The following is a 27,408-nucleotide window of genomic DNA, read 5'->3' on the forward strand; positions in this document are numbered from 1 at the left end:
CACTCGAATCAAGTTTTCAAATTTTGTTGAAAATTCATTATCAGTTTAGCTTTTTTTTTAGAAATTGAATATGAAATCTTTAGGCTGAAATTAATTAAATGATATAACTTATCACAGGGATCACTTAAGAAATTGAATATATACAATTTAGAGTGATGTGCATATTTTTCTTGTCATTATCTAAAGTGTTGGGCAATCTTTGACTGAAATTAATTTATTAAAAAGCAATAAAACTTTCTGAAATTGGACCAGCTATGATCTGACATTAATCTATGGCATTTTTCGAATTTCATAGAATTATTATATGTTTTCTGACTTTAGCACACCACTATAAAAATTAAAAAAAAAAAACACAACGCCCATGCATTCCAAGTAAACTGTAAAACATAAAGCGACCATTTTGTATGTGGGCTGATTTCTTTTATTTATTTTTTTTTTATCATTCTTTCTTTCCCACAAGCAACGACTTTGACAGCGACCTCCCTACTTTTTTCGACCACTGTCATCTCTGTGTGTGTGTGTGTGCCTCTGTGTGTGTCTGCAAAAGTCTTCCATCAATGACAACAATCAATCACAGTGACTGGCATGGGGGAGGGGGCTTTGAGGAGGCGACGCCGACGCTGACACCAAAAAGCGAGCAAGAAATCGAATTAAAGCAAAACTAAAGTAAAACATAAAACAACAACAAAAGCGACAACCTGAAAAAAAAACCAAAATAAAAGTAATCCACAAGCAAAATGCCGACGGTGAACAAAATCAAAATTCTCCTTTCGGATTTCGAATTAAAAAAAACACAATTTGCTAGATTTTCGCATATTTTTGTTTCATTTATATATCATTTCGCATATTCTTGCATCAAATTACGTCGCATAATTTGGAATAAATTTTATTTTCATTTTTATGGTGTGGTTTGTGTAATTTTTTTTTTTGTATATATGTATTTTTGTTTTTTTTATTATTTTCTTCGTATTTTTTTTTTGTATCAGTAACAATTCTGTTTCGTCCTTTTTAGAGATTTTTTGTAATATATATTTTTGCTTTGATTTTTTCGTTCTAGAGCTTGGATTCATTAATAATAATTAAATAAGCATATGTTTTAGTTTTTTAGCATTTTCATTTACTTGTTATTATTGTTGTTGTTGTTGCTGTTGCTGCTGTTGTTGTTGTTGTTGGTTGACACGCAATTGTGGTTTTGTTGTTGTTGTTTATTTAATTTAAATTAAATTAATTACTAAAATTATTTTATAACAAATATCACTACAATAGTTTGCATTTTTTTGTTGTTTGTTTTGTTTTTGTTTTTATATGTTTATGTTTTTTGTTTTTGTTTTTGTATTGTTTGTTTATCGAATTACTACAAATTACTTAAATGAAAACTAAATTTCAATTATTCTTCTCTTGGGCTTTGTTTTATTCATTTTTTGTTTTTGTTTTTTTTTTTTTGGCAACAATCTTTCGCAGCTAGTTTCAAATTGGAAATTACAAACAAATTTTGAACAGCGCTTGCTAAAAATCAAACAAAAAACGAAACACTTTTTTCCTCTTTCCTCTTCTTCTTTGTATGACATATTTTCAACTTAAAAACTGCAGTTCTTATTTTTTGTTTTCGCTTATTTTTTTTTTTTTGTTAACAAATTATTTTCGAGTTTATCACAATTTGCAATTTTGTGTGTTGTATTTTTCTTCTTTTTCTTTGCTATTCGTTTTGATTTTTCGATCTTAATTACAAATAGGCTTCGATTGGAAGCGTGCCGTTAGTTTTAGCTTTTAAGCACTGCACACAAAAAGGAGCTTTTCTTCTTCTTAACATTTCTTACTTTCTTTTGCGCTATTTTTTGTCATACAAAAAAAAATGCACGTTTTGTTTTTCATTTTGCAAGCGCTTTGAAAACTAAAATATGAAAACTATAACAGAACATTTAACAATTTTGTTTTTTTTTTTTTTGTTTACTAAAAAAAGGAAAAAGCTTTTCTTTTTGCAGTTGTTGTTGGTTGTTTTCATTGACGTTTACTTGGTAAGCGTCTGTCTCAGTTTTTGTTGTTGTTGTTTGCTGCTGCTCTCAGTTTGCTGTTGCCTTTTGCTGTTGTTATTCTTGTTGTTGTGGTTGCTGTTGTTGTTGTTGTTGGATCACACATTGTAGCAGGAAATTTGCTGGAATGTTGGCGCTGCCGCTGCCCCCGTCACCGACGTCGCAGCCGCCGTCGCTCCATAAGGAACAAAAGCCGCCGCTGCTGGCGTTAAATTCGCAGCGAGGGATGCTGCTGCTGCTGCTGCGGCCGCTGCTGCTGCTGCTGCATAGGGATGCATGCGCTGCTGCTGCTGCTGCGTTCGCAAATATTGCCGATATTTGCCGCTCAACTTGTCGCTGCCGCCGCCGCCATTTGTTGTTGTTGCAGCAGCAGCAGCAGCAGCGGCAGCAATTGTTGCTGTTGTTGTTGTGGCCTCAGGACCGGCCTGATAATTGCTAGGAACTGTTGCCATTGGTGAACGATCGATGAGCAGCGCTGCCGCCGTCGCTGCCGCTGCGGCCGCCGACTGTTGCGCCGCTGCATTCCAGGGCGCCAACGCAGCAGCGCTGCTCACGTAGCTGGCAGAGGCAGAGGCAGAAATGTTGTTGTTATTGTTGTTGTTGCTGCTGCTGCTTTTGGCTGTGTAAAGTGAGGCGGCATGTTGCAAGTGTTGTTGATGGTGTTGCTGCTGGTGTTGTTGGTGTTGCTGATGTTGGTGTTGTTGGTGTTGCAGGTGTTGTTGCTGTTGTTGTTGCAGCTGTTCCCATTCCGACGTCGACGTCGCTGCTGCTGCTGCTGCATGACTTTGGCTTTGACGACTTTGGTTGTTGCGATGCTGTTGTTGTTGTTGCTGCTGCTGCTGGCGTTGCTGTTGTTGCTGCAACTGTTGCTGTTGTTGTTGTTGCACTGGATACAACGCCTGCTGCGACATTTGTGACATTTGCTGCTGCTGCTGCTGCTGACGCAGCTGCTGCTGATACGCCGCTGCCTGTCGCTGCTGCTGTTGCTGGTGTTGTTGCAGTTGTTGTTGTGTTTTGCGTCGCGCTGCTGCTGCTGCAACTGCTGCTGCTGCTGCGCTGCTGTTGCTGCTGCTCGCATTGCTGGCTACATTGGCATTTGTTGTGGCTGCCACAACAGTTGCTGCTGCTGCTGCCGCCGCTGCTGCTGCTGCTGTCGCGCTGCTCACGCCGCTGCTGCTGCGCTGCACATTTGTCGCCGCCGTCGCCTGCATATTGTTGACAAACGGACTGCGTCGCTGCGACTCCATTTTGCGAAAATAACAGGGGTGAATCATCAGCAGCGGCTCCACTCGCTGCCCGGCGGGCGGCTTTGGCTGGTTGGGCAGCTCGTATTCCACGCTGCAGTCGACGTGCAATGGAATGCTGTAGTCCTTGTTGCTGTTGGCAATGCTGTTGCTGTTGTTGTTGTTGCTTGCAGAGCTGTTATTGCTGCTAACAGAACTGTTATTGTTGCTGTTATTGTTGTTGGCAATGCTGTTGTTGTTGCTGCTGCTGCTGTTGGCAGCGCTGCTTGCATTGCGACTGGCAACACTGCTCTGTCGGTGATTGCTGGCTGCAATTTTATTATTGTTGGCGGGTATTTGTTGTTGCTGCTGTTGTTGTTGTTGATGGCGTTGTAGCAATTGTTGCTGTTGTGCCGCAACAGCAGCATGATACATGTGTTGCTGCTGCTGCTGTTGTTGCTGCTGCTGCTGTTGTTGCTGCTGCTGCAACTGTTGTTGTTGCTGCTGCTGCTGTTGCATGCTGTGCGAGAGCGAGAGCGAAGACATGGTGGACATGTCATAATTGGCATAACATGCAGCCATCGTCATTTTTGTTGTTGCCGGTTAGCCTTTTTAATTTCTAACAATAATTAATTAATTATAGATATTTTTATCGCTTTGCTTTTCACTTTAGCATTTCATTTTCAGAGCTTTTCCTCGTTTTCTTATTCTTCTTTTTGACACTTCACTTTTGACTTTTGCACATGCTGCAATTGAAACACTGGTAATCCAAATGAGAGCTTTTAACTGTAGTTAAAGCTGTGCTTAATCCGTTTCTGTGTATGTGTGTGTGTTTGTGTGTGTGTGTGTGTGTGAGGAACCTTAATCCATATGCTGCTGGCTGCTGCTGCTTGCGGTTAATTTTTGATTTTTTTTTGCTTTTCGCACCCGTAATTCAAATTGTTTTGCATTTATTGTAATTGGTTAATCAGTCTTGGTTTTTTCTTTTGTTTTTTTTTTTTTTGTAACTATTTTAGCTGCTTGTTGGTTTCAGTCTTGTGTAATTTATTTTATTTTTATTTATTCTGTTTTTTTCTTGTCTTGTTTGCCGACGACAGGCAGAGAGAACAATTGCTCCGACACGTCCGTTCACGTTGAGCAGCGCTAGCGAAATGAAACAGCCTTTAAGATGTTGTCAATTTTTTCAGTAATATTTCAACATTCAGCTGGCAAAGAGAGCGCGTGCCGCTGAATTGTGCTGAATCGAAACAGAGCTCGAGAGAGAGTGTGAGAGCGAGAGCAATAACAGCTGTTACGCGACGCCAACGTTCAATGTTAAAAGACGTTTGTTGTTTTTTTACTTTTGCTGTGCATCGATTTTTTTGTCTCTGTTTTATTTTTTAACACAGTTTTGATTATGTGAATTATGCTCAGCAACTGTTTAGATTATAGCTGCTGCTGCTATGTAAGTTTTTTTCAAGTATTTGCTGTGAATATTGTAGGAATTCCACTGCGTCTCACATTCGTCGTCCGCACGCGTCAAGCTCTCTCAGGCGACTGTTTTTCATGGCGTGGCCCTTTTTTCTGGCTAGCAGCGTTTTACCTGCTGTTTTATTGAAACAGCCGCACAGCTGATTTGCCGACTGGGCCGTGACGTCGACGCTTATTCAGCAGAACACACATGCTTTGTTATTGTTGCTGCAAACGCTTAAGCCAATTGCATTCAGTGCCTGAAACCGAAACACATGGCAGCTCGCTCTTTCTCTCTCTGGCGTGTTGCATAGGTGTTGGTGTCATTTACAAATTCAGCCATATAATAGCCATGGCGGCCATCTTTACAACTGCTTTCATTGTTTGCGCCAGAGAGAGCGACGCCGCTGCCGCTGCCGTCGCTGCTGCTGCTGCTGCCTTTTTATTTTGTAATCATATTTCTTTGCTCACTGCTCGCGTTCTCGCTCTCTTTTGAGCGTGCGTTTTAAGTGTTGCCCTGCTTTAATTTTGATGATTTCTTTTATGGCCTCCCCTTCTCTGCGCAGTTTCGGTTTTATGCACCACTTTGATCAAACGGTTCTTTTGGCCAGCTTTTAAGAACCGTACTTGAAAACGCAGTCGTAAATATAAAATGCAATTGCTATTGAAATTAATTATTTATTATTTTATTCTGTTTACAATTTACAAAATATACATCTTACTATCAATAACATATTTAAACATTCCAAATAAATATATAATAATTTGACATTATTCTTATTTACACAAAATATATTTACATATTTAGTTTGCAAGTTTTCCTTTCCATTGCTCATTCGTATTCCGCATTTGCCACTTCTTAATTCCAGTAAAAATTCATTTCTAAGCTTTTACAGCTGCCATCTCTCTCACACACACATTTATGCACAAAGGTGCGGCACTAAAATAAAATCCGCAAAGAAACCAAAAACGAAAAAAAAAACAGCCTGTTACAACAACAACTCAAATAAAATTCAAACTAAGCCACACGGAAACTGCGCAATGAGCACAAACATTTTCAGTGCACACAAAAAAAAACAGAGATTATAGCCCCATCTCGCTCTAACAAAGCAGGCAAAACCCAAAGCAAAGCATAAGAAGCGACGACAGCAGCAGCAGCGCAGCAGCAGCGGCGGCAGCACGAACACTAACGAGCCAGCATTAAACTTAAATGCTGCAGACATTTCTGCACTAAAAACTAAGCAATTTAAGTCAGCGCCTGCCGCTATCCCCCTCAGCCCCCTCTCTGTCTATATCGTTCTCTCTCTTACACATAAGTCCCAAGCAAGCAGAGCAGACACAGTACACACACAAGCGCACACACACACATAGAGAAGACGATTACACACATTGTAATAAATAAGGAAGGTCGTTGCCATAGCAGCAGCCGATGTTGGCGTCGCCGCCGTCGTCGATGTGTTGTTTTTATTATTTGCTTCTTCTTCTGTTGTTGTTGGCTGCCGCTGAGCGTGAGAATTCAGCACATGAAGAGCATGCTGCTCTCTCACTAGCGCTCTCCCGCTCTCTCTCTCATCTTCTGTGAATATTCAGCGCCGTTGATAACAAATCAGCTGTTTCCGTCACATACAAAGTCGGCAAATAATTTACGACCAGCTAGCAGCGAGTACTATTCGCAAATGGGGAGGTGTGTCTGTGTCGTGTATCGATAGTGTCTATGTATGTGTGTGTGTGTGTGACTGTCTGGTTTTGTGTCTGTGAGTGAAGCTTTGTGGCGTGCCCATTACTGTTGTTGTTGTTGAAGCATATGTTTTGCTTTGTAGCTGTTGTTGTTGTTGGTGCTCGCTGCTTGCTGTTTGCGTGCTCAGCGTTGAGTCGGCCGCATTACAGTTGATTATGGGGGGCTCCAATTTTTAAATTACCAAACTGCTCAAATTAAAGAAATAGGTACGCGGGACGGAACGGAACGAAACGGAATGGACACGACACGAAGAGGAGAAGAGACCGCAAGGTACAAGCAACAAAGAGAAACAGGAAATTGCTAAAGAAAATGAGCTATGGGCAAATTGAATCAACGGTAATTAGCTTAGGCGCTTTGTGTACAGAATGAACACGAAGGCAAAGTGAGTGCGTGTGTGTGTATGTATGTGTAAGTGCATTTCTTTTACTAAATGCTCTAACTCATAAGCAGAGTGATTACTACATGTGTGTGTGTGTGTGTGTGTGTGTGTGTGGGGACAGTAAGAAAAAGCTCTTTTTATATACAGCTATGGTTAAAATAATAAGTGCAGTGGCTACACTTATTTATTTAAATACTCATTGAAAATGTCACATTCTTATTTTTTATATGTGTATAATTAGTTTAATTTTATGTACATTTGTTGTGTATATTTTAATTCCATGTATTTTTATATAATTATCGTATATTTTCATCTATGTGTGCATTTACCTTGAGACTATTGTTCGTTATCATGATGAGATTATCACGACTCGAACAATGAACAACTTCTTGCATGTACTTATTATGCAAGGAAACCGAAGGAAACCCAATACTGTTCCATTTGTGAGTGGTTCCTTTTTGAACCCATAATTTTAATCTGACATTCTCCCTCTCTCTTTCTGTCTTTTCTTTTAGATTTCCTGTGTCCATTCTAATCGCGCCTTGTCATCGCCTTGATAAAAAGCTAGTTCGATTCAAGGCAGTCACCATATCATCATCATCATCATCATCATCATCATTATCAGCAGGCTCATCGTCATCGGCACATCTCATCAATATCCATAACTTAAGTCGTTTGCCCTTCTACTTCTCGCAATTCCCGCCAGAGACAGATGGACGGACAGACAGACAGATGGACATCTCACATCCTTAGATGAGAGACCGAAACCTGTTTGCATTATTAAGTAACCGACCAGTTCAGAACTCGGCTCTCGACTCAGTTTAGTGGAGTTGAAAGAACCAGCAACCGGTTCGATCCATGGGCTTCCTGTAATCCGCATTCTGGAGAACCAAACACAAAACAACAACAACAACCAGACAAGAGTGCTCAACTAAAAGATACCCTAACAAATGGAACAAGAAAAAAGTGTATTTATTATCGTATCTTATTTATTGAGTAAAAGTATGACAATAACAGGGACACGAAGCAACAGTTTAATAATATCTCAGTAGCTTTTTTAATCTTAAAACGATAGAAGGACATCGAAAAAAGGTGGCTTTTATTATTTCAACTATTAAAATTAGAATATATATTACAATAAATAAAAAATAATAATTTTTATCCAGTGTATCCAGTGTAGAATGAAACCAAAACTTAGATGTATATGTAAATACATATTTGTCATTTTAATCCTTCGAGTATATACCTTATAAGTTGTCAAATATTTAGCCTCTGCTCGTCACATACATTTGCACTATTTTATGATATCCTTTTTCATTCATTTCTGATGGCTACTGGGAATACATATACATATATATATTAATATGTATGTAAAAAATGCGAAGAAAAGACAAAACAAAAATGCATAAAACTTTCGTTTTTTATTTTCACAATGTTTCTGTTCTTCTTTTCTCTCTCGCTCTCTCTTCTCTCTCTCTCTTTCTGTCGCTTTGTTTGCCTGCGCCGCCTGCTTGTTAATTCGAAATAAAAACAGGAAAATTTACTTTACAATCTGTGCTAAAATCGTAAATTTTTAGCTGGCACTCACACACAAGGGGAGCGGCTCAGTCGACGTCGGCGTCGACGTCGATGTCGTCGTCACAGTTTAATACCTCCTCTCCGCTCTTCGTACCGCTAACCCACTGAGGCCAGGTAAGCTAATCCGCTTGCCATGGCCAAAGCCGACGACTCGCCTATTTGTTCTCGACTCGCCGCTTTCAGTTGTTGCTGTTGTTGTTTGTTGTCGTTGTTGTTGTTTGTTGTTTGGTTGCCGTTCCACGTATTCTTGGGACAAGCGAGCATGCCTAGCTTGTTATCTTTTCTTATTTAATTTTTGGCTGCCATTGCTGCTCGTCTAATCTTTCCAGCAATATCATCACGAGCCCCGTCAAACACTTCCCGCTTCCTCCCTCTCTATCTATCTCTCTATCTCTCCTGGAATACCCATTCCAATTCCCAGAGTTCCGCTCCTTAGTTTGCCTGCCAACAAAGCTTTCACAATATTTAAGAGAGAAAGAGAGAGGGAGAGAGAGGGAGAAAGAGAGCTAATCTCCCTCACGCTTGCAACTGTAAAGAAGAAAATATAATTTCCGCAAAGAAAGTACTTTTATACCATTTTAATTGTTGCATTTCAATCTATTTTTATTTTTATAATTTAATGGGTAATTAATTTTCATTGATTTATCATAAAGAAAAGCTGCTTGAAAAACTATTAATAAATTAGAAACTTCACTTCAAAACTCAAATTTTTACATAGTTTAAAATTGCTGCATAAAAATAATTAATTGAAATTCGAAAACAAGCTTGAAATTAGAATTACTTCCTAATCCAGAAATGATCAACTTCACTTCAAAAGTTCCATTTATAAATGTTTCAATTTTCTCTCTAAAATTGTTCCACATAAAATATTATACATTTTTCATCTATTGTTTTGCAAATAAGTTTGAAATTAGAATTACTCCTAAATTTTAGGCATAAAAAAACATTGAACAAGTGTACCAAATTAAGTGTGTACCAAGCTTTTGGTACATTTGTACCAATTGCATAATGCATGTGAATCTTTGCTATCCCTCTCACTCCCACTGTCTCTGTCTCTGCCTCTGTCTGTCTGTGTGTGTGTCTGTCTGTCTTAGACTACTCTCTGTTTGCAGCTTGAACTAAAACCGTTGATTGATGCGTTTCCCATTCGGAATTTATGCCATGGACTATTTGGGCGAGCGAGCGCTAAGCAATTCATTTTTCAAGGCACTCACACACAGACAGACACACTCACACACACACACACACACTGGCAAAGAGGGAAAGACAATCCGCTCATCCCCTCCAGCTGCGCAATCAGCAGACGAGATCGAAGCGTGCGATACTCCGGCAACAAAAACAAAACAAAAAAACTAAACAGCAACAATGTTGCTGAGAGAGAGAGAGAGACCTGTCTTGGAAGAGCAGTCCACTCCAGTTGGAGATCGCGTCCGTCTCGGACACGACATCGAATGCATCTAAATTGCTAAATACCTTTTTATGGTTAGTGCGGCAAAGTTGCCTTCCAGTTGTTGCCAGTTGTTGGCAGTCTGATGCCTGCTGCTGCTTGCTGCATGCTGCATGCTGCATGCTGCTTGCCGCTTGCTGTTGCCTGCATCAATTTAACATTTTAAAAATGTATCTTTGTATCTTGGTGTGGGCTTCGCAGAAGTCGTTCTTTACCTTACCTTACCTTGCCTATAATGTATTATTGTATGCTGTATGCTGTATGCTGTATTTACTGTATACATTTTCCTTTCCCAGCTCCGACAGTTCCTTACTGATTCATCATGGCCATTTTAGTTGTTGTTGTTGTTGTTATTGTTTTTGTTGTTGGTGTTGTCCGCTTTGCTGATTGCTGGGCACACATTGGCATCTTTTTAATAGCCCCCACAGGCCCATCGGGAATTATTCATTTACATTGTATTCGCACAGCGTTCGCCAAGCCTTCGAGTCCCAAAACGAGTTAACAACAATTTCAGTTATTTCAAGTCGCTTCCTTTTTTATTTGTTGTTGTTGTTGTTGTTGTGTGTGTGTGTGTGTGTTTCGAACTTCAAATTATGCAACTAATTGTCAGGCATGCGAGCTATTTAGCTCCCGAAACTTATATAGCGAAGGACTTTTCTCCCTTCCTTTTTTTTTTATTATTTCTCTTTTTCCAGTGTCAGCTGTCAAATGCATAATTAAAGTAACCTTCGACGGAGCAATCAAATAATTAAACAAAAAGGTTTTGGCACGCCGAATATTACATACCCTTTTAGGGAGATAAATGCATTCCAAAGTTAAATTATGATTCTTTATTCAATAATTTTTTACTGCTGAATGGAAAATTTTAGCAATATTAAATTCATTCCAGAACTGATTTCATCTATGAATATATATTCTTAATATATGGTTGGTTTTTTAGTTCTGTACATTATTTAAAAGATTTTACTCGCATATATTACTTGCTTAAATTCTTCTTTAAATATTTAAAATAAATAATAAATTAAATAATTAAATTGAATTTATTCCAGAAATAACTGATTCAGTCTCCAAATATATATTATCCATTCAAGGATTTTTCAGTTCTGTACATTTATGGTTAGTTTATTACTCGCATATTATATTGATTACAAATTGTTATTTTCAATCAGAAATCTACATTCAACTCAACTTTCGAACGATTATTCCTATGACATTTATATCGTAATCCGATCAAACAATTTCAATATTTGCTTCTGAATTTGTGACACAATTTTATTTATCTATATAAAAGGCTGGTTGGAAACTTGACAACAAAGTCATTATACCCGCTGCATTTCAAAAAGTGTATAACAAAAACAGACGAGAAATTGCAGTTATAATGCTGCATAACTGTCCGGCATATTTTTTAAATGTGTGTGGTTAGCTTGGCTCGCATTTGTTTTTGGTTCTTTGTTTTTTGCTTTTATACATTTATTTTTTTCCCATTTTTATTGCAAATGCTATTAAATGGATTCCGTTGAAATACTTTTGAGAACAAACCGTTGCCCGCTTGGCTCTCGGAATGTCGTCTGGGGTTCAGCTTTATATATATCTGTCTCTCTCTCTCTCTCTCTCTCTCGCTCTCTTTCTCACTCTGCAAAAAGCGACCCTGACACGAAATTATGGTTATTGCTTGCGGTATTTGAAGAATTTTGTTTATATCCAAATAATTATTGTGTGCAAAAAGAAGATAAAGATAATATATCCTGTATTGAATGAAACATTAATCATGAGTTTAAGGAAAAGATATATATATATATATATATATATATATTTCTATATATGTGCAGGAGTATGTAACAGGCAGAGGGAAGCATCTACGATGACATTAAGTGTATATATATATATTCATAATCAGGATCAACAAGCGAGCAGATTTAGCCACTACGAGATCAGTCTAACTTGTTCTCATTTATAGACTTCTTATTCAATTAACATTTTTAAAGACTCATCCACTTCCACAATAATAATTATAATAATAATAATCAAAGAAGAGTCATCGCAGAGACCTGCTGGCTATCATAAAGATGGAATAAAAGCCCAGCGCATATATTTAGAATAATTTCAAAATAATAACAGTGTTCCCGGGCAGACAGACAAGGTCGGATACTCAGTTCCTCAGTTACTCAGTTACTCATCGACAGTCAACAGCAATTGCCATAATCTTGCCTGTATTTTACAACAATTACGAAATTCTACAGAAAGAAATAAAGCAGGCAACAAAATGCTGTCGGCCTTTTGGCCTTCAAGTCGCAACGCACGAGCCCAATTAGCAGACACTTTCTATACACTTTGATTATGTTAGAGTATTACATATGTATTTCACTTCAAATATATATTCTTCAAGCGAGATTCTCATTGCATTTAAGATGTCCTCAAAGTTGACAGTCATAGGTCATTAGTGAAATGCATTCCAAAACCAAATTCCGAATTTTAATTCAATTGTTGAGTCTAAAATATATATAAATATAGCTATTAAATACTACACCAAGAGAGAGATAATAAAAGAATGAGGAGGAACTTTATAAAATGCTGTTCATTCCAGTATAAACTATGAATATATATTTTTGATTTGTGGTTCTTTTCGATCTGTACATTTTTGAAAAGTTTTTACTCGATTATATTATTTGTGAATATTTCAAATAAATACTAAGTTAATTAATTACAATTAATTCAAAACCTGAATAAACTGAATCAATCTACGAATAGCCCAAAATAAGTCTTTGATTCATTAATATACTCTTTATATATTATTTGCATAAACGATTTGCATCATAAAGTATTTTCCAGAAAAAAGTTATAAAAATAAATACATTTCAAAATTACTTTTAGCTATCTACACAGAATTATTTTCCAAAAATATAATTTAATAACAAATGTATTTGCCATATTTATGTATCTTAAATGAATGAGTATCTTTTTCTTTTTTTATTGAGTTCTATTTCACCGACACTTCTTAGCTGGATAATTAATGTAGTGCACTGTTGACTGTTATTTTCAAATATATTTTTAGCAAATTTATTAGCGTTATTTAAAGCGCATTTAGTATTCAACGTATAAGCCATATTATTATATGTTTATTTATAAATAAAAGAAATAAATAAGTTAAACACTTTCCAATTCAGTTGATGTTTTTTAGCTTGATGCAATGCAATTTTGGCTACAGTTGCCGGTTGCAGTTGAAAAATAAGGGCGATATAAATAAACACAGAAGCTAAACTGTCACTTGCACTTTGGACACCGAAATGGGGCAAATGGCAAATAACATGAAGGGGGCATTAAGTGTTCCCTTTTTTCTTCATCTTCTTTCTTTTATTTTATGTGTTGAGTGCGTTATTTAGTGGCCATGTTGCTGGTGCGGGCGCAATATTTTATATAAATTGCTTGGCCGCCTGCTCGTTATAAGGGTCGCACCTGCCCCGAGGGCGCAAGTACACACACACACACACACACACACACACACACACACACACACACACATGTACACTGGGCACGTATGCAAAGGGATTAAGGTGCTGTGCGAGAAACAAGCAGCGTTTGCATTTTGCAGCAGCAACAGCAACAGCAGCAACAACAACAGAAACGGCGGCTGTCATGCCACAATTTAGCATAAATTGTCCAAGCTGTCGAGATTAATGTATCTAATGACCTGATTTGCTGATTTACAGTAATTTCCAGCTTATAGATACGCTCGCACACACTCGCCCTGTGCGTGTGTATGTGTGTGTGTGTGTGTTTTTTTGTTTTTGTTTTTGTTTCTGTTTTGTTTTGTACCTGCAGATATCGACATACTTTTTGTTTGCCAGCCACATTTCCAGGAAGTGTGCACAAGATACAAGATACAAAAGATACGGCACTGTGTGCCCAAGTCCGCCAGGCCACCGTTGTGCCAGCCAATGGGCAAACACAAATCTTTATGAGCACTACTAGCCCAAGCCAAGCTCAATTCCAGTTCCATATTCCATATCCCTCCACTTCGCTGCTCGCCAGCCTCTTCCGTTTGCCGAACTCATGTTCAACACGCCGGCGGAAATGAATTTGCAGTCATCAATCATGCGTCCAATAGGATTTGCCTACGCCCTCCCCACACCTACCTACGATCTATATTTATTTCTCTAGCTGCCCTCAAATTGGCAAATTTCGTTTTTTTGTTTTATAAGTTGAGAGGAATACATATATGTTTATCCCTCCCCATTTAAAAGCAAACTAAAAATACAAAAATAAATAATTATACTCAATATGCGGAATGTGATTTGAGATTGCATATTTTTTCCAAGTATTATATAGTATTATATATAAATACTGTTCAGCCGATTAAGTCGAATTTGTATACTATATTCATACTTACTTTTTATTGTAGATAAAATTCATATTTTCAACAACATTTTTTTATACATTTTCAGAGTGTTTTGTAATTTTGCTGTTAAATTTCTAAAATATTGAATGAGAAAAAAAGTATGTAATCTTTGGCATACCTTCGATAGTACTTTTAACGTGTATTGGGTTCATAATCTTCTGTGATTATATTTTGATAAATAATACACATTTGTTGCGATAATCGAAAAACATATTTTTAAGAAAAGTTTTTCCTTGATTGACACATTTTCCAATTTCAATGTGTCGAACTAAAGATGAAATCAAAACGGATTTAATGGATGTGGAAAGCTTCGTGTGCAAGTTGACCTGAGGGTGGCATATTGGTTATGGCCGTGAACACTCAGAAAAAAATCAGAAAATCAAAGAGGAAGCAAGCAACATTTTCCTGTTTATATATATCATTTCTGAATATAAGAAAATAATTGTTTTCAAATTATTTTTTTTAGAAACCAACTTTTAATAATAGAAAATATGATTACTCTCTAACTAATAAGGCAAATTAGCTTTTCTGAGTGTATGTGTTATATTTATAGTAATATATATATATATATTTATAGTATATATATACATTCAGTTTGTTGGTTGATTTGAAATCGGAAGAGTAACTTTTATCTGGCGGTTCGAATTTCACTGGCACACTAACCAATGCTCAGCCCTCCTGCAATAGTTCACAATTGCGAAATTTATCAATGGGTATTCGCATCTTGAAAAGGCTTTAGTAAGTAATGCAGTCAGCAGATATAAAACTCAGATATTGGCATTCATTCGCATTTCGCTCCCCCAAATTCCAAGAGTGATGGCCAAAATCGAATTGAACTCATTTTGCTCGTTTGGCACTTGAGACATAAATCGAATGGCGGCAATGCCAGCGATAATTTCCACACGCAGCTGGCCGTAATATCCTGCATCTATTTATCTTGCTAGCCAGCCACCCTTATGCCCTTATATAAATTAAACCCTTGAGTGCGATATTGCGGCTCAAGTGCTAAAAACCAGCGAGCCTTAAGCTTTTTACATACATATAGAAATTCCTTGTTTTTTTTTTTTTTGTTGTTGTATATTTTGTGCTCGTTTTTGCCGAAACGGAAATAAAGCATAAAAGTAACTTTTGGATGCTTAATGATAAAGCTGATGTTTGGACGCATCATATGTAAGTGTGTGTGTGTGAGTGTGTGTGTGTGAGTGTGTGTGTGTGTGAGTGTGGCACATTGTTCATTGCAACGCCCTATTTGGCCCAAGGGGCTGCTGACTTCGTTTATGTTTTTTGTTTTTTTGTTTTGCGTATTTTTGCACGCTCAGCGCAAAAAATATTCCCAAATGCCAGTGAATGGAAAAACGCATTAATTACGATTTTCAGCATAACAAAAAAGAAAACCAAAAAAAAAAGAATGGCAAAAAAATGAAGAAAAAAGTGATTACCCGGGAACTATCGAATGCTGGGACCATAACTGGATTCCATGAAATGGGGTGAGTTTTGGATGAATCGGGTTGCCATTCATCTGCTATTTCTATTCGTGCTGGTTTACCGGTTGATAATGCGCATTATAATTATTCTTTTTTTGCTTCTTCTTCTTCTTCGAACCGATTATTTTGACGCATTTGTGAACTATCTCGAATCTTGTGTTGAGCAGAGAGAGATAATGCGCCATTATTGCCCAGCTCAATAATTGCTCGAATAATTTGTAAATCAATTAAGTCAACTACCAAAAGCGTAATGCTTCCATTAAAACAATTGTCAGCGTAAAACAAGTGAGAACGTTGCCGACTGCGAAATACTTTAATATCATAAGTAAATCCAGCTGATAAGTGTTTTTTTTGTGATTTCTTTCTATATACCTTTCAAATAGACTGATTCTAGCTTTCAAATTGTGTGATATATATTCGTTTATCGATTTGCAATTATCGATCTTATCGATTTACTAGCCACCTAGTGCACTTTGCACACGAATTTCTACACTTTGTCGGACAGACGGACAACAAGGCCAATACTCTATGATACCTTCGAGCATTAGCATTATTATAATAGCCATGCGACAATGTGATTTGACTGCCTAATTATGCAAAGAAATTAATTATTGTTAGAGGAACGAACACTTAAGCTTTAATCTAATTTATGAACATTCGATCTGGTTGTGAAAGACTGCTTATGCAATACCCCTTATTTCTGAGCGGGTTCAGGGCAGCTGGCACGCTCTGTTGCCGTACCGTAAAAACCGGAAGCAAATAAATGAAAATCGACAGTTTCTAAATTAACCGGTGCAATGATAAAAACACAAACGAACAACTCAAATTGTCATTAAAAAAAAAAAACACAAAAAAACAAAAAACAAAACTAGTGGCAAATGTGGAAGAGCGGGAAGAGAGGGGAGGTAAACGCATTGAAGCGAGGGCAAAAAACCAAATACCACAAAATGGAAAAAATAGACTGACAGAGGGAGAGGGATAGAGAGAATCAGAAAATAAAAAAAGAAGTAAAATATGTCCATGCTGCAACTGTCGCTAATTGCTGGGTCAGGGGTTGAGCTCGAAACGGGACGGGCTTTGTTGCCCAGGAAGTCGTTCAAAATCAAGCGAAACGAAATTACTTGTCCCGTTCCCCGTTCCCCGTTCCCGTCCCCTATTCCCCTTACCATCCTCGAGCTAATGCTGACAGTTGGCCACAGTAGACCACAGCAAGAGCGAGCCAAGTCAAGGCGAAAACCCGAAAGGGGCGAGGCGAGACGAGACGCAAAGGCTCATTAGCATTTTTTGCTGGCTGTTGCTTTATGTACATTATATCCACAGTTGCTGTTGCTGTTGTTGTTGCTGTTGCTGTTACTGGTCTTCTTCTTCTTGTTGCTTGTTTTGTTTTTTTTTTTATTGATAAATTATGCAGTCGCACTTGCGGGCTGTAAATCGTTTGATAACACGCAACTTGGCTAACGGAAAGTGCCAAAAAAAGAAGAGCTAAAATAAAAAAAGGAGTCCAAAAGAAAGACAAAACATGCATATACGACTATGTAAATGAAATGTCTGTTAAAATGTTAAAATGGCTTTTCTTCTTCTTTTACCAATACACCAATATGGAGTTTCTCCTTTAAGACAGTTTGGCAAACTGTCAAGGAGACACAGGCACAGGCAACTCTGCTAATGATTAGAGTTGTCATAGAAATTTACTAATGATCACCTGAGAGAAAGTGGAAAAGTAATCAGTAATTAAGATTGAAATCTCTACAATATCAAATTTCTATTTTTATAAAATTGTTATCTGAAATCAATTCGTATTGAGGCGAGTTGCTGACATTAATGCAATCAAATTGATCTGCTCGTGAAATACGAGAACTTATGTTCTAAATTCCAAGTCTTAAGCTCTTATAGCATTTTATAGATAGATTTACATCAGCATTAGCATAGTTAGACTCGGCTGTTGGTTCTGATCAATTACGTATATACTTTATGGGTTCGGAGATGCTACCTTTCCCAGCTAATAACTTTTGCACCTTTGAAAGGGGTTAAGTGTTTATTTTCTCCAGTGTAAGACCAACTATTGCTTGTATTTATCACTGCAGACCTCCAGATCCAGTAGAATGCAATCAATGATTGAGTTGATTTTATTTGCACTTGCAAATCACTTGCTGTGATTGTGTTTGACTTGTTTAATAAAGTTGATGATTCTGGCTATAAAACTAATTTCAAATTGTTGTACATTTTTAGGGTAATTTGTTGATCATTCTTAAGCGGAGGTAAGCAGTTCACTAGAATACAATTACAAATGTAAATTTTTACTAATCTTTGAAAAATGTCCGAGCCGCCCCGAATTCTTAATTGGGTTTTTAATCGATTCCTTTCACCTTCTTCGTTCTATTGAGCGTCTTTCTATTAATTGCTCAGCTGCTCTCTCAGCGCCAGAACCTTGTCCGCCGTACACCTCAATGGCTCTGAGCTGGACATATGTCTCCAGGCAACGCATCTTCTTGGCCAACTGCAGCATAAGGCGATTGGCGCGCGTAGTGAAGTCCAATGCGACATTGATGGCCTCAACGAAGTTGAACCTCCTCGGTTAGCCGTCTCCTATCTGCCTCGCTGATTCCCAAATCCGGTTGCTCAGCAGCGAAGGCGACGATCCGCTCCAAGAAGTTGGCATTTGATTGAAGTAGTCCACTGAATACCCATTTGAAGAGCAGATTGAATGCTGGAGCACATCAAGTCACATGCAATCACTTATTTTTATATACTTATTAAGTAGACAAGAAAACCATCGCATTAAGGCTAGCTAAAATCCTCTTACAGCTGCGTAAAAAACTGTCTTATTTTGATCGATTAATGAAATAAATTAACATTTGCCTTTTTATAAATTTCAAAGACAAAATTAATTGAATATTTATGCGACAATGCTTGATGAGAACTGTGTCTAGTGTCTGGATGACAGTGAAACTGATAGATTTTATATAAATTTGTGAAGATTGACAAAATTGTTGGGGCAATACAATTATCAAGGATCTGATGACGCAAAACTCTTTACAATTCATCAATCAGATCTTCAAGAAGCTCAAATACTCCGAAATCTCAATTTGAAAAAATAAAAATAAATAAATGTGTTGAAAATTGGATATGCAATTTTTACATATACATTTATATTTGTGTAGAAATAGCTTGGAAACTTTCAGCTTTACAAATCAATTTTCAATTCATTGAATTTTGAATAGATATTTTCGAACTTCTTCTAGACTTTAAAAATATATATTACAATAGTCTTAGATTCATTTGATTTAAAAATGTTGCTACTTTGGGACCATTTATTTCCGACTCCTGTTTCATGCTATTGTTTTAGAATATAATTATTCTACTGCTTCAAAGGCAGCTGTTGCAGATCGCCGCCGGCAACGGAAATCAAAGAAATTGGAAAACATGCCACAAGCCAGTGGACTCAGCAAGAACAAAGAGCGTCGCCAAGTGTGTGTGTGTGTGTGTGGCGGGGGTGGGGGATGGTTAGTGTAGAGGTGCTGCACTGGGAGATAGCCACAAGATAAGTGCACACCAAAAAAATCAGATGATATTCTACAGAAACTGCGTCAGTTGAAAAATACAAAAGGCAGTTAAAGTTGCTACACTCGATTCACCCGCACCATCCCCCCGCAAATCGGCTCTGCTTTTAGGCATGGCTTGTCCTTGTTCAGGTTTCGCTCTGGTTGTGCTTTTCATTAGGGTCGCCAACAACGCCCTTTTGTAATTCCAAACCAGCGCCACGTGCCATAAATTTTGGCTTTAAATGGGGCATGCCCAAAACTGTATCCTGTTAGCAAGACTTCCAATTCCACCCTCTGATTCTCTCTAACTGTCTCTCTCTCTCTCCCTCTCTCCGTCTCTCGCCAACCCTCTCTCGCTTCGTGAGCCGCGTTATCTTACAATAAATTGCTGTCTTAGTTTGCGGCCAGGCCACATTTTCCATTTGCCTGCAACCTAGTTAAACTTTTCCAACTGTTTTCTCACAACTCCAACCCCGTTCCCCGCTATGCCCTTCCGCTTGCCTGAAATTAATATTAATTTGGAGTGTGTATTATTATTTAGCTTGGCAGGGCAACTTTGACGTCGCCGACATCTTATTAAATATGCGGCCAGGCTAAATTCAAAAGTTAGACCCAACAGCCAACCGCCAACAGCCAACAGCCAGCAACCAGAAGCCAAGTTAGCTAAAGTTGGCTGATTCTTTAACGACTTTGCTGGGCTTCGTCTTTTCATAATAAAATGTAATTAAAATTTAACTGCCTGCCATTCTCCGACTGTGGCCATTGCATTCCCAGGCTGCTGCATTTTTAGCCAGTCTAACTACCAAAAAATTTGCTTTCGACAAATGGGCAAAAATGTCGATTTAAAGTGCCTTAAAATTCTTAAAATTCCCTTCTAATTATAAATATAAAATAAATGTTGCTTTACGTTATCAGGAAATGTGTTATATATGTTGGAATTTCTGGTAGATAACATGATTGTCATAGGAAATAACGATTGAAAGATGAAATCTTGTGGGAACAACTAATTTGATTGCCAGATATCCGGAACACTTTGCTGGGCAAATAATCAACATTAATTAATCTTTTGTATCTAATTATTTTTATTCAAATTTTGTAATTAAAATGATTTGTTGAGTTTTCAAAAGTTGAAGCACTCGTGTATCTGCTCTCGCATATCTATTTGCATTTAAATCTAAATTCTATCTAAATTCCATTCGTGACTTGTTGGAATTTAGCATAGCTGCAATAATTCGCCCAAAAAATATCCACTTTAAAAACACGCGCATTCCCTTCGGACCTGGCCAAAAGTTCATTTAAATAAGCCGCCGGCGCCCGAGCAACGTAAAATTTTATACATTTTGGCAACTGGCTGCGTCGCATCGTTCGACATGTCCACCTAAAAAGCAGCAGCAGCTAACAAAATTGCAGCCACGTAAATATTCTATAAATTTTTATGTGTAACTCACCGACTGTCTGACTGTTTTCAGTGTCTGTCCGCCCGTCTGGCTGTGTCCATAGCTTCGTTGGCCCGTATTGCCCTGTCATGTTCAATTCTCTGCCTTCTGTTCAAATACTTGAAACGCCTATGTGTTCCAGCAGCAGTGTTGCCAACTTGGCCGTTTTCAAACTCTAATTCTATGTACAAAATTAAAGCCTAAAAAAAATATCGAAGATGTATTCATTAAAAAAAAAATTGTAAAAGAAATATTGAAAGAAAATGCATTTCCTGATTCCAGAGATTTTTATGCTAAAATCTAAGAACTTAAATTTGGAATTCTATCATCAAATTAAAATATACAATTTAAAAAATTTGAATACAAGTTTGGTAATTCTTAAAAAAGCGTACTCAATCTAAGAATATGATATTGGTTTATGATTCTTAACAATTTCTGCGATTTGAAACGCTTTGAGTCAAAAATATATTCTTTAGTTTTGATTCTTTTGTTTAAATCGGATATCTAAAACAGCGAAAACTTGTAAACATATTTAAGCATTATATTAAACTCAAAATATAGATTTTTTCTGCATTATTTGCCAGTAGCCGAAGCTATTTTGGGCAACACTGCAGGACTCTCTTGCAGTTAGGAGGTGGAGCAGGTACTATTTCTGCCTTTTGCCATTTCCTTTTGGCATTGCCAACTTTCGTTTTGGTTCAACTTGGTAATTGCCTCTCTCATGTAGTTTTTAGTTGTAGAATAGATATAGTAGAAGTTGCCAGGACGAGGCTATGTTTATTCTGTGCACGAGTATGTGTGTAAACACCTTGTCTGGGCCCGTCTGCCATGCGGTATTTTCATTTGCACAAATATTTCGCAATTTGGTTGTAGATTTTGTTTCTGTTGCTGTTTCAGTTTTAATTTCTGTTGCTGTTTTTGGCTTCGCCTGTATAGATATTTTGGCTTCAACGATTCGGGTACTCTTCGACTGGTGTTGCCACGAAACGCAAAGTCAAGGCAATTGCCCATTAGCCTGGGCAACAGATGAAATGCGAGGCAAAGGTAATGGCAACAGCTCATTGGCTAAAACGACGGCAGCAGCAAGGCGCACGCTTTTAGCCTAGAAGTTGGACATAGTCAACGGCCATGATAAAAGTCCCGCTTCTGCTGGCTGAGATCAAAGAGGGAAGTCGATTAAAATTCCACTGAAAATGTTTTTGAAAATGCGAAAAATTCACAAGAACTTGCAGCTGAGATAGCGTAAAAACAAATGCTGACAAAATTCTGCAGAAATCTTGTCCCACAAAAAGGAAGAAATTTCAAATTTTAGCAAAAATATAAATAAGTGAAATATTTGAAATGAGTAAAGAGACTAAATATATTTCTGGGATTACTACGCGTAATATAAATTACAACAAACCGATAATTGTGATTAAAAGACAACAATTAAGTGAAAATACTTTTTTTTTATGATCATAAGAAATGTGTCTGCCTATTGTTTAAATAAACATTTATGCTCGGGATTATTTTATTAATAGTATTTTACACTCACAGATAAAAATGTTAAATGACAAGTGACAAATCTCAATTGTTGAATATAGATTTCATTTAACTAGCCTTTAGCAACATTTTCATATAAATAAATGTTGTTCTGGGCTTTCGGGATTCCATAATTACGTATTCACCATGGCAACAGTATAAATAATTTGTTTAAGCAAGTCTATTAATTTGGGCTCTGCATCAAGTGCACTTAATATTTCAATGTTTGTGTGTGTTTCTAAGACTACCTGAACGCCTGTCGAGCCGCAGCCCTTCAAAGAACCAACAACAACCCTAAACTACTCGTACACACACAGAGGCAGGCACACAGGCAGCCAGGCAGCCAGGCAGACAGACAGACAGACGGACAGACAGACAGAGTATACCAAAGTATCGGGCCAAAATATCAAGTTCGGTTAACAGCAGGTGGCTGGCTGCCACAGCAAAGTTTTCGTTTCGTTCAAATTGAAGCTAAAAGTTAAAAGTTATCTTGGCCCAAAAGGCGAACCCAACTACGCCTGAGTGGCCAAATTCATTTGGCAGCAAAATGCAAATTATTACAACTGACTTTTCATTTTATTTTTGATCATTTCTTTTTGCTTCCCTTTGGCCCGGCTTCATTTTCTTTTATATTTTTAAGAATTTTTTTTTGGCGAATGTCTGAAAATTATTTACTTGGCTAAGGGCAGCTACTCCACAGAGAGAAAGATGTGAGGGTAGCTTCTCTGGAAGTTTTTGCATAACTTGTCTTGGGCATAATTTTCACCGTCGTTTCCTTGCAACGTGAGCATGGGCAACGGGTGGTGTGGCAAGTGTGGGAAGGAGCAACTCTGGCTTCCGTATGTATTCGCTTATGATTTGCTTTTGCTCTGATAAACATAAAGATATCAGACTGAATTTCTCTGCGAGGGTGCTGTCTCTCTTTATAAATTATACAACACACAAACAAGCTTACATGCATATATATATTTATATATATACGAGTACATACATGTGTTATGAAGGGGTTACTGTTACTAGGGGTCGTGCCTGGCGATAAGGCCTGCACTTCTCATTCGTGACATGCATTTTCTCATGCCTCCCGCAATTGTCATGTAAATCAATGCAACAAACTCTGGTTCTGGTTCTGGTTCTGGCTCTGGCTCTGCATTTGGCTTTGGCTTTGGCTTCCCCTCCCGCTTCGAATATTCATTTCCATAATCATTTATGTAGCATTTCAACAACAACAAAAGCAAAGGTTTTCTCTGCCTGCATTTCGCGCTTAAGCGAAACCAATTGAAGCGTAAATCTTGCACGTCCCAGTCGGAACTGCTGATAAAGAAACAAATAATGAGATCTTGACGAGGGCAGCTACAAGCGAGATATATGCATCAAAATACACTTAGGAAAAACAACATCAAATCAAGAATATATATTCTCAAGTATAAAACAATCAGACATGAATACATTTCTATCGTTTATTATAGAATCAAATTTGTTTTCTTCTTTTATGCGACTTTAGATCTTCAATTCATTATTTAAGATTCTTCTTAATTTGCTGTTTTATATTTATATATAAGAATTGTTTCCTCTGTATTATTTTATGCATGGTTACAGACTTAGTGAGAGGGAAACTATGTCAGTAATTTACATTTTCAACAAGTTTTTTTTTTATGAAAACCAGAAATAAATTCCGATCTAAAATATAAAAATAAATTATAACATAAAATGTCAGTTTTATATTTTATTTAAACTCTTTAGAAAATAGTTTATACGTAAGATAATCAATTTTGTATTTGCTTGAAGGACCCATAACAAAATCTACATTTTTAGAAACTCTTCCTGGATATTAGAAATGATTGCTTTGGTAATATTTTTCTATATTGTAGAACATCTTATTTGTATTGCGTAGAGGTTTTCTAATAATGAATGAATTGTAATGCATAAGGTAAGCCAGTGAAACCGGTAACAGTTTAAAATTCGCCAGTTGAATACTTTCGAATGGATTCAACTCAACTCAACTTAACTCAACTCAACTCAATTCAACTCGATGCTCAAACGTATCGATTGCTTTGAGCGTAAGTCAGACGTGACTTGATATTAATTTGCATTTCCATCTACATTTTCAATTCCATTTCCATGAGGTTGTCATGTCTGTAGCTTTAAATGGGACCCCTTTCCTCAGGCTTGTATTTCAATTAAATCGCTTTAAAAGAGTAACCTGAAACGCAACACAATTTATATTGATAGGCAGGCAGTCCACTCACAATCCCTAGTCCGCAGTCCGTAGTCCGCAGTTCAAGTCCCTGTCCAGTTTTTCCAGCCATGTAATTGATGTGCGCGATTTAAGCGCAATTGATAAGCGAACCCAGAAACCCGAACCTCAACCCAATATCGAAACGCAACCCGGCAACGCCTATCCAATGTTACTTAGTATTTGGTAGCTTCCTCTCTGCCTCTGTCGAGCGTCCAGTTTTATGTGCTTCTCTCCGTCTCCGTCTCCGTCTCAGCCACAGTTCCAGTCCCAGTTTGTCCATTAAAAAGTCAGTAACTGTAGCTAATTAAAGCAGGCAAAACTCGAATCAAATTTGGCGCATATCAAATTATGAACACAGCTGGCAGCAATTGCTTTTCTTGCTGCTGGGAATCTGACACAAATTGATGGGCTGACAGAGCTCGGCGATGTGCGCCGTAATATTCACCAGGGATTCCTCTCCGTGCCCATAAACACAGCACAGCACAGCACAGCCCAACACATCACAGCTATCAGCTCAGCTTTGTTTCCCTTTTGGCCCTTTGTCTTCATTTGCTTTTTGTCTAATTTCCCGTTTTCGTTTTAATTACGTCAATTCGCACAGGAATCAAAACATATGCATAAATATGGGTAGACTAATGCTCGCAATCTGAATACAAGTAGTCAGTCAGTCAGTCAATCAATCAGACATTCACATATGTACACATATTTGCTATCCTCCCGACTCAACTCGTCGCATTTGTAGATTTGCTTGGATTTCTACATGGGTTCATCTGCCGAACTAAGCTGCATGCAACACCAGTGTCCACGGCTCGGATTTCTGAGAGAGGCCAGCGGGAGATTGTGAGAAAGACAACACTATTCGTAAGCCCCTAGGACAACTGATATTTTGCTTAAGTATACGATTGCATTCGAAATCGTGTTTTCAAATTGAAAGTAAGCTGGCTGGCAAGGCACATTGCACGAAGTGCGCAGAAAGTAGTCGCAGGTAATTCTTTATTTTTCCATGAATCGGCATGAATTTGTATGGCACTAAAATTAAAATGAAAATCTAAAATCTGGCAGTGCATCATAAATATTTTCGGCTTAAATCGAATGCTGTTTTGTTATTGATTTTATTATTTTGATATTTCGAAATTATTTCAGAGCATTTTTTTTAGCATTCATCTGCAACCTTGAAATTGAGTTGTAGGTTAAAATATGCACTTAATATCTTATTAATCGAAATTAATAGTTTCTTAATTCTAATTTTATATGCCATTAAAATCATAAAAAATTCATTTCAATCAGAAATACGTTGTTAGAAGGAATTATTTATAGAAAACCATATTCGCAACAAAAAAGTCATTTTAATTTAGGGAACATTCTCAAGTCAAATTTTCTGTTCTGATTCCAAGGATTCTTTCCATCCTCAAAAGTATATAATGTTTAGTCCGATTTTTTAAATTGATTTATAGCACAACATTTTGAAAAGTTGCAGTTTTGTTTAAGTGAGAAAAGTTTGACTGTGATTTGAAATGCAAATTTATTAAATAGTTGCTATTTTGTTTTGTTCTCAGCACATAACTTATGAACTATTTTAGCATAATGATCAAATTTAGATACAGGTAGAGATAAGTTCAGCCGTAAGAACCTCCGCTTTGTACAACGAGGAGTCATGCTCTGTCTACATTTCTCCTCCCTTCCCTTCCCCAGGTCGACAAGCAAAATGAAAAAACTTCCAGCGCTCAATAGACATTAGTTACTTTGAAAACCTGCTGCTGCTGCTGCTGTTGGCTGAAAGCGGGAACGGAAGTGGGACTGGGATCATTTTGTGGTGCCGAGCTGCCAAGTTTTTGGACTGTGGCTTTGCGGCGATGGGCACTTTTTTTAGTTACATTTTTGGTGTTGCATTACAAGTTGAAATTCTGCAGTTTTAGCAGCAATTTTGTTTAATTTCTTTCTTACTTGCCGCACGCCTCACAAAAGCAAAACGAGCGTTGTAAATTGTAACCATATATGTATGAACGAACCCAAGCACGAAACCGTGTCTGCCCCCTTGGGTTAGGCAGGCATTCGTTGCCACTTCGCTCCCTCCCCTGACCCTGTGGCACTGTGGCAACTGGCAGCGCGTTTTGTTCGAGTCTGTGGCAAATGTGTCATTAGGCATGTTTCACGACCCTTTGTCATGCACAAATAATTATAATTTAATACACTTTAGCTGCGGCAGGTTGCAACAGACAGGCAGGGGCAGGGATGTTTGCGTCGCCACCCTCAGAGATTTTGACTGAAACAGATTCGCCCCGATTCCAATGCAAACTGAATTTTGCCTCTTTACCCCCCATCCCAGAACATTGTATTTTTACGTTACTTTGTGCCACATAATTGCCGACAATTTGCTGAAGTTGCAGCACACGCCTGGCAATTACCCAAGCCCAGCCAGACACCGGCAGCGGCAGCGGCAGCGCGGGCACAGGATGTGTTTTAGTGCCCCATCCAGCTTAAGCATAATAACTCCCCACCCACTCCGCCTCCAACCCCCCCTCATGTCTCTCCTCATGCGCAGCGATTCGCTGTCTGTCGTTACTAATTTCCAGCTGGCTGCAGAATATGAAAAGTTTGTCTTGCCTAATTTGCTTTATGGCATTTTAATTGTATTTGCCCAACTTACGAATGGAAACCCAAACTCCCAGCTCGCTGCTCGCTACTCGGCTCATCGAACTTGCAACTTTGCTGCTGTCGTCTGCTGAAAATTTAATGAGCTTATGAATTTCAAACGCACCTGGTTGAAATGTTGTTGGAGTTACACGCTTTCCATCCGATAAGCATTGCCCAATTATCGATAATTTATGAAAGCAATTGTAGCTAAATTCAACATGTGTGCACTGTCTATCAGTTTGTCTGTCTTTCTGTCTGTCTGTTCGTCTGTCCGTCTGCCTGTGTACGTTTGTGTTGGACATACAAATGAACGCA

The 27,408-nt window shown here is 37.9% G+C and overlaps 1 protein-coding gene and 1 long non-coding RNA gene across 2 annotated transcripts; both read right to left on the reverse strand.

Annotated features, from left to right (window-relative positions):
• Positions 1–1,619: 1,619 nt before the first annotated feature.
• LOC6567988 (centrosomal and chromosomal factor) lies at positions 1,620–4,116 on the reverse strand. Its single transcript, XM_001994027.3, has one exon. The coding sequence runs from the start codon at positions 3,839–3,841 to the stop codon at positions 2,129–2,131; it is 1,713 nt and encodes a 570-aa protein (XP_001994063.1). The 5' UTR covers positions 3,842–4,116; the 3' UTR covers positions 1,620–2,128.
• A 16,293-nt stretch (positions 4,117–20,409) lies between these two features.
• Positions 20,410–21,943, reverse strand: LOC116805795. Its single transcript, XR_004365394.1, has 3 exons — positions 21,511–21,943; positions 20,715–20,902; positions 20,410–20,644 (listed from the first exon to the last, which is right to left on the reverse strand). It is a non-coding gene; the product is annotated as an uncharacterized LOC116805795 (long non-coding RNA).
• Between the last annotated feature and the right edge of the window lie 5,465 nt (positions 21,944–27,408).

The sequence above is a fragment of the Drosophila grimshawi genome, unplaced genomic scaffold, assembly GCF_018153295.1.
Source record: "Drosophila grimshawi isolate 15287-2541.00 unplaced genomic scaffold, ASM1815329v1 contig_311, whole genome shotgun sequence".
NCBI lineage: Eukaryota > Metazoa > Arthropoda > Insecta > Diptera > Drosophilidae > Drosophila > Drosophila grimshawi.

What these genes read in the sequence shown, in the direction of transcription:
- LOC6567988 (XM_001994027.3), bottom strand. Translation starts at nt 3,841, where the DNA reads ATGACGATGGCTGCATGTTATGCCAATTATGACATGTCCACCATGTCT.